Source organism: Dipteris shenzhenensis, chromosome 16, assembly GCF_047967505.1.
Source record: "Dipteris shenzhenensis isolate YYH24624 ecotype China chromosome 16, Dip_SZ_1.0, whole genome shotgun sequence".
Taxonomy (NCBI): Eukaryota; Viridiplantae; Streptophyta; class Polypodiopsida; order Gleicheniales; family Dipteridaceae; genus Dipteris; species Dipteris shenzhenensis.
The window spans coordinates 24,192,796-24,200,534 of NC_141611.1; the positions used below are offsets into that span (position 1 = coordinate 24,192,796).

The 7,739-nt window shown below is 41.8% G+C and overlaps 1 protein-coding gene across 1 annotated transcript; it reads left to right on the forward strand.

The window, feature by feature from the left end:
• Positions 1-4,808: 4,808 nt before the first annotated feature.
• LOC147892724 (laccase-4-like) lies at positions 4,809-7,500 on the forward strand. Its single transcript, XM_087386777.1, has 7 exons — positions 4,809-4,946; positions 5,025-5,176; positions 5,292-5,539; positions 5,664-5,792; positions 5,933-6,522; positions 6,642-7,029; positions 7,236-7,500. The coding sequence occupies exons 1-7, from the start codon at positions 4,809-4,811 to the stop codon at positions 7,367-7,369; spliced, it is 1,779 nt and encodes a 592-aa protein (XP_087242903.1). The 3' UTR covers positions 7,370-7,500.
• Positions 7,501-7,739: the final 239 nt, after the last annotated feature.

Sequence of the window (7,739 nt, forward strand, 5' to 3'; positions counted from 1 at the left end):
GATTTGGAGTTACCAGTCAAAATGGAATCATATACAGGAGCTGATCTTCTGGCATTTTAGGCTGAGAGTATTCAGCATTTAATTACTACCAGTGGGAAACAACCTGAAAATATGACTACATTGTAGCATGTATAAAACCTTATCTTTATAGTTGTATGCTTGTTCCAGCCTTTAATTGGGATGTGCAAATCTCATAACTTTTTTATATTTTCTTCCAAGAGGAGAAGAGACTGAGTCTAATGAAAGCATGCTATCTTTATACTTTTATGATTATTTAAACCATTATTTTTATTTGGGATGTGTAAATCTCATAACTTGTCTAATGAAAGCATGCTATCTTTATACTTTCTATGATTATTTAAATCATTATTTTTATTTGGGATGTGTAAATCTCAGAACTTTTTAAATTTTTCATCCAAGAGGAGGAGAGACTCACTCTAATGAAAGCATGTATGAAACCTTTTTAAATTTTTGCTCCAAGCAGAGGAGAGACTCACTCTAATGAAAGCATGTATGAAACCTTATCTGCTTGTTTAAGCCTTTATTTGGGATGTGTACATCGCATAACTTTTTTATATTTTTATGGCAGAAGGAGGATGTGGAGGACATAGCAAGTGAAGAAGAATATGATGTAGACTACTCCCTCAATAAGATGAGTCATGAAAATATGAATCTATTGGAGCAGATTGGAAGTTCATTCACTGCTATGTTGTTAATTCAACAACAATCTCATTTTTTTGAATTTGGTGAAGAAGAGATTTCAATCCTTTTGAATCCTAAGAATGAGGTTAATGTGGGAGAGGAGATTTCAATTCTCTCTACAGCTTCAAATGAGGTCAATAACAACGTTATGATGGCCATTCTCAGGTTTGATACAAACTATTTCTCTACTTGATAATTCAATATTTTGATTAAATCTAATAAGCCAATATTCATTTATTTGTTGGTGTAGTATAGTTATCTCACGATTTGGTAGAGTCGTACAAAATCGTGTGTATATGTTGGATTCCCTCTTTTCTCCTATACTTAGCGATAGCAGAAAGACAATAGCCGATGTTTGTAAATTATTACAGCCTTTACATTTACATGGTGTGCGAGTCCTATTTATGGCATATCATGAGATGTAAGTATCATGGCAACCTTTATTTTCATCTTATACTGGCAACATTGTGTTAAATAATAATGGTTCTTAATTATTCGTGTAGGGAACATTGGAGTCTGGTGGTTTGGGACCTTGAAGACAACTATTGTTGGTTTGTTAACTCGATTGCAGGCTTTCATGGCTCAGTGCAAACGTAAGTATTCTATTAATCTGTTGTTACTTCTATATTACATACCTTATGTAATAGACACACTAAGTTTTTTTAATATGTCACGATGAGTAGGTCGATTGAGAAGTTGGTATCTGCTATCAGAGAAACAGGACAGTACAAAGACTCGGTAGACATCCAAAAGCGTTTAGTAGTAGAGCAGGAAGATGGGCGTAGTTGTGGGTGGAGAGTTGCCTACAACTGCATGTTGATTTTCAAAGAAATTTTCTCACTTAAGCCACAGATCTCATCGGAAGACTCTTTGGAGCTCAAATATTCAGAGGAGGATATACAATTATTTAGGGCTGAAATCATTCGAGACCTAATTGCTGCCATTAGAATACAACATGCAACTGAAGCAATATCAGAGCTTCCCTTTAAGGAAGAGGAGACTGAGTCTACTATGAAAGCACTACACACTACAGAAGAAGTAGAGACCCAGTGTACACCTACAGCACCACAGCCTCCACTGGAAGCATCAGAAGAGTTACTACCGCCTTCGCTTGCATTTAAGGAAGAGGATACTGAGTTTACTCCGAAAGCACTACATACTACAGAAGAAGTAGAGACTGAGTGTACATCTACAGCACCACAGCCTCCATTGGAAGCATCAGAAGAGTTGCCACAGTCTCCACTAGAAGCATCACAAGAGTTGTGATGCATGTATGATGTTGTGTTTGTAGTTTTTGTTGATTATACACCAATTTGTGACTTATTACTTAAGTGGCATTTTCTGATGATATTTATATAATTTCTTTATGCACACAATTTTATGATATGAATGTGTGATGATGTGATTATTTGGAAATAAATCCTTGTGTGATGAGAATTTTGATATGAATATGTGATGATGTAATATTTGTAATATAGTTCTTCATGCACACAATTTTATGATATGAATATGTGATGATGTGATTATTTGGAAATAAATCCTTGTGTGATGAGAATTTCGATATGAATATGTGATGATGTAATATTTGTAATATATTTCTTCATGCACATAATTTTATGATATGAATGTGTGATGATGTGATTATTTGGAACTAAATCCTTGTGTGATGAGAATTTTGATATGAATATGTGATGATGTAATATTTGTAATATATTTCTTCATGCACACAATTTTATGATATGAATGTGTGATGATGTGATTATTTGGAAATAGATCCTTGTGTGATGAGAATTTTATTCAGTTTGACAGTCTCCACTCACTTAAAGTAGAGCATTCGCAATGCTTCTCTGACTTTATTCCAACCCTTATCCTTATCATCTCCACGCACTTAAAGTAGAGCATTCAATCTCCACTCGCTTTATTCCAACCCTTATCCTTATCATAGTGAACACATTGTGCCTCTCACTTTATTCCAACCCTTATCCTTATCATAGTGAACACATCGTGCCTTAGTGCACTTGTATTCTTCCATCCTAGTCCTTCCACAAACACTCTCTTATTTCTTACATCCTAGTCCTTCTGAGTAACTTGTATTCTTCTATCCTAGTCCTTCCGCAAACACTCTCAGAGTCTTCTTTCATCCATCCTGATAACCAAGTATTCTTCTATCCTAGTTCTTCCACAAACACTCTCTTCTTTCATCCATCCTAGTGCTTCTCATTAACTTGTATTCTTCCATCATAGTCCTTCCTGTAGACACTCTCTTCTTTCTTGCATCGTAGTCCATCTCCCTTTCTTTATCATCTCCCCACCCATGGATGTCTTTGGCATTGTCGAAGACGTGGAGTTCGGAATTAACAATCTCAAAAAATGGATTGCTGACCAAGGAGCACAGAGAGAGGCCAGAATTCGACAAGGTTCTCCTTTGACACACATGGAGAGAGAGGAATTTGCTGCACAAAGGCATGCAGAGAGGGAGGAGACTCTCAAGATAGCAAAGGCATGGAAGGTGAGCTGAATGTCAGGGTAGTTCATGTAAGGAGAGAGCTCGTCTTTAATGCAGACCTTAACGGTGGATTGGGAGCTGGGATTTTGAGGTGAAAGAATGATGTGGGAGATAGATGCAGGATACAATCAAAACAAATATAATGAGAAGAGGGATGCGAAGAAGGATATTGCAAAGTGATGGATTCGAACAGCTTGGCACGAGGCAAGGGCAAGCAAACCTTGGAGAAGACCCCTTAAGAATCAGTGTGGGCTCCAGTTTCATGTTCAGGCTTAGCGTAGGCAACATTGCAGGCTTCAAACTCCGTTGCAAAAATTGAGATATTGGAGTTCTTTACCACCCCTTCGTAGGTGTGATCGGAGATGAGGCTGTGCCAGTGCTAGAACTCCTCGACTCCATTGAGTATCATACTGCCCACCCACAAGTGAATTGTTCATCATTCCAGCAACAATCCATGGTTCCGGTAAGTAGACTCTACAATGGTCATCATTTTGGTATTCATCCATTCTATTGTCTCGGCAAATTTAAGTATAGTAGCTAATAAAGGCACTCTTGATCTAACGGTTTAGGATGTGCCACATGGTTTAATGGGGTTAGAGTATTCCATAGAACCCTCTAGTGCTCGCCTAGTAAAAATCAATCTACAAATATGTGGGTCAAGGAGGTGGAAGAAAACCAAAACATCTCTTTAGGCTGCCTACCGTAAAGATTTTGGAAGTTACTTCAACTTACAACTCAACTCGCGATCTTGGAAGTTACTTCAACTTACAACTCGCGATCGGGACGTATAAAGAGCTAATTATATTATAAACGATCATCGTTTAGAACAACGCGATACGTATTAAAAGCTAGTCCATGCTAAGTATTATTATATTACAAACGATCATCGGCGATGTGTATTAAAACTTAAAAGCAAGCATGGATCGCCATTTGACCAACTCGCCGAGGAGCAGCGGTTTGAACGAACTCAACGAAGATATGTTATAATATACAGCGAGTCGGGACTCTGGACTTGGACCCCATCAAAACTTTTTTTGAATGCGTCAATCTCAATTCATTACTCTCACGTAGTTCACTGGCATTGTAGAAACTTCCAAAATCTTGTGAAAGAAAGCCAAAAACTACGTTCTGCAAAATTTGAAACCGGACAACTACCGTCCAGAAGCAAATGTGATCTGACAGATTACCTGTTATGGAGACACTAACGTGAGTACCTTTCATCGCATCAAATCAAAGAAGTTCGTATAGCAATTCACCACTTCAAAATAGACTCGATCATGCTGTAGTCCTATTCTTACGGAGCCTTTGCACTTCCAACTGCTCTCGAGGCTCTTCTCTCTTCTAAGTTCTGGCTTAGTATTGTTGACCTGGTCTAAGGCATCGCCGATGCGCCATGTAACTTTTTGGGCTACACTGTGCCCTATATCTATTACGTCCGCTTCGACCCTCTCACGCAAACTTATCACTTCATCCTATTGAATCTTGATTGCCCAAATACGTCCAGCAGTGCCCTGATAATCCACTGCAATCGTTCCAACTGTCCACCTCCCCTATTTCAAATTAGCTTCAACGCTCGCACCGACTCCCATTTTCCTAGTGTATGGCTTCCCCGACTTCGCTCCATCTCTCTATCAATCCCTTATTGCCTCTCATCCTTGCAGCTCTTCTCGGTTTGGCCTCTGCGGGACGTTCCATAGTTAACCAGGATGGAACCAATACCCACCATCTTCATTTTAAGGTAAAAAGAACTCGCTGCATGCGACACGATTAGGTTGTTTATAGCGTCCGGGTCCTGATGTTTCTTTTTTTCGGTCAGATTCACTACACCAACGTGACCAGACTGTGCCACACCAAGCAACTTGTGGCAGTCAACGGGAAATTCCCAGGACCCAAAGTGTATGTTCGGCAGGGTGATCGTGTCCTCGTAAAAGTGACTAACCTTGTGGCGCACAACCTCACAATACACTGGTACAGCTCCTCCTGCATAGGCCAGCTTGCTGTCATTGGTTTTTAACGCCGTGATATGATGAATAGTTTTCTGGAGGTGCCCCTCTGAGAGCGATTCGAAATCTGTGTAATGCAGGCATGGAGTCAGGCAGCTGTTCTCGGTTTGGTCAGATGGACCTGCTTATATCACACAGTGCCCTCTGCGTCCACAACAATCCTTCGTCCATAACTTCACAGTTGTCCGAGAAATGGGCACCCTCTTCTGGCACGCACATTTTAATTGGCTTAGAGCCACTGTGCACGGCGCCTTCATAATCTTGCCCAAGCACGGTGTACCATATCCATTCCCAATACAGCCACGGAAGGATTTTCCAATTGTTCTAGGTACGAACATTCTGCTTCTTCATTTTACTTATTGAATTCGCCCCATTGAATTCTATGGTCTGTGGAGGAGAGAAGATTGTGTAAAGCCTGCTATACTCATCGAACACGCTCGTTTGATGTACAGGGGAATGGTGGAATATGGATGTCTTGGATGTTGAACAATACGCTTTAGCAGATGGCGGAGGTTACAACTTGTCGAATGCTCTAACCATCAACGGACAACCTGGTCTGCTCTACAATTGCTCCCAGAAAGGCAAGCATTTCTACTATCACGAAGCCTAATATAGAGACGGGTCGCTTCATAGCTGCTTGATTGCTTGATGTAACCTGGCGTTAAAAAATTCAGTTGGAGCTCCGCGTTAGTCTGATTTTATATTGTTTCTTCTTCTGCAGATGCAGAGATCTTCCATGTGAAGAAAGGAGAAACTTATCTTCTTCGGATAATCAACGCTGCCATGAACTTCCAGTTGTTTTTCCAAATCGCTAGCCATACACTCACCGTGGTGGAAACGGATGCTTCCTTGTCCAAGCCTTACACAACCAATGTGGTTGTTCTGGCACCCGGGCAGACGGCCGACGTACTGGTCACCGCAAATCAAGACGTGGATGACTACTACATGGGCGCTTCCACGTACTCTCCTTCTCGAACAGATTATGTTCCATACCCCAAGGTTGCAGCAACTGCCCGTTTTCGTTACGAAGATGCGAAGCACAAACGGCCCGAGGAGATGAAATTTCCCACGTTTCCCGCCGTTAACGACAGTGGGTACGCGTTGAATTACGTGAAGAGCCTGAGGAGCCTGAACACTGAAAGACATCCCGCATCGGTTCCTAAAACAGTCGACCGGAGCTTCTTTTTCACAGCCGGATATTCCTTGGTAGAGTGCCCCAATGGGCAAGTTTGCCATGGCCCTTTGGGAGAGAAGGTATCGACGGCTATCAACAACATCACCTTCCGCGATCCCGAAGTCTCCATCTTACAGGTTTGTTGTGCGAGCACACCGTTCTATTCACCTCTACCAATTTTGACTATGTAATGTTCGCGTTCAAGGAGTGGCAAGTGCCCAATTATAGCGGCTGATTCATGAATTTCTGTTTTCAGGCATTCTATGAAAATACGCACAGTGCTGGAAAGCCCGGAATCAGCTCAGATGATTACCAAACTGACTTCCCCAGCGTGCCACTCGTCCAATACAATTATACCGGGGTCACTCTGCCGAACCTGCACGCACAGTCTGGCACAAAGGTGGAAGTGGTGGACTTCAAATCCAATGTGCAGCTGGTCCTTCAGAACGCGCGCACTTTGTTCTTCGAGAGCCATCCCTTCCACCTGCACGGGTACAATTTCTATGTAGTGGGTTTGGGAGTGGGGAACTACGATGCGGGAAGAGACCCTGAAAACTTCAATCTGGTGGATCCTCCGGCGATGAACACGGTGGCGATTCCAGCAGGAGGATGGGTGGCCATTCGATTCTTCACGGATAATCCAGGTAAATCTAAGACTCAAATTGCAGACCCTTGTTTGGGTAGGATTAGTGGGCGGCTCTTACTACAGAATTAGCTGCTGCATGCGTGATCAAATGAGCAAGTTAAAACGATAGTGTTACGACAATCGATCGGTGACATTTCTCTCAATGTAAGTTCGGAATCTACGGGCTATTAGTGTGATTAATGATTTCTGCCGCGGCTGCTGCAGGGGTTTGGGTGATGCATTGCCACTTCGAGATGCACACATCCTGGGGGATGGAGATGGCGTGGATCGTGAAAGAAGGCAAGGGAAGCCACGAGAAATTGCCGCCTCCACCGAAAGATTATCCCAAATGCAGCTAGTTACATTTATCCTTCGAGTGACGTCGATCAATGTCGAGTCGCGACCCTTGCTTCCTCAGACTCAGTCTTCGATATTCATCTGAATCCATGCCCCTGAATCGTGAATCCTGATGCATGTCGAAGAAGCCCCAAATAATTTAGTACAACTTCAAAGCGAAAAATCGATCTCGAACGGGAAAATGACGAAGATAGTTTCTCATTTGGTATTTTTCCATTTTTTCCCCATCGGTAAATGAGAAAAACACCAAATGACTAAGATATCTTAGTCCATGGGCCTTATGTCATGGAAGGGAAATACTTGTGCAAATGCACCATGGAAAATAGAGGGGAAATACCCTGGAAATAGAGTGGGACCATGGGAAATAGCAGT

Coding starts and splice junctions, on each gene's coding strand:
- LOC147892724 (XM_087386777.1), top strand. CDS start 4,809: ATGGCTTCCCCGACTTCGCTCCATCTCTCTATCAATCCCTTATTGCCT. Junction 4,947..5,024: donor CCCACCATCTTCATTTTAAG/GTAAAAAGAACT, acceptor TTTTTCGGTCAG/ATTCACTACACCAACGTGAC. Junction 5,540..5,663: donor GGATTTTCCAATTGTTCTAG/GTACGAACATTC, acceptor TTTGATGTACAG/GGGAATGGTGGAATATGGAT.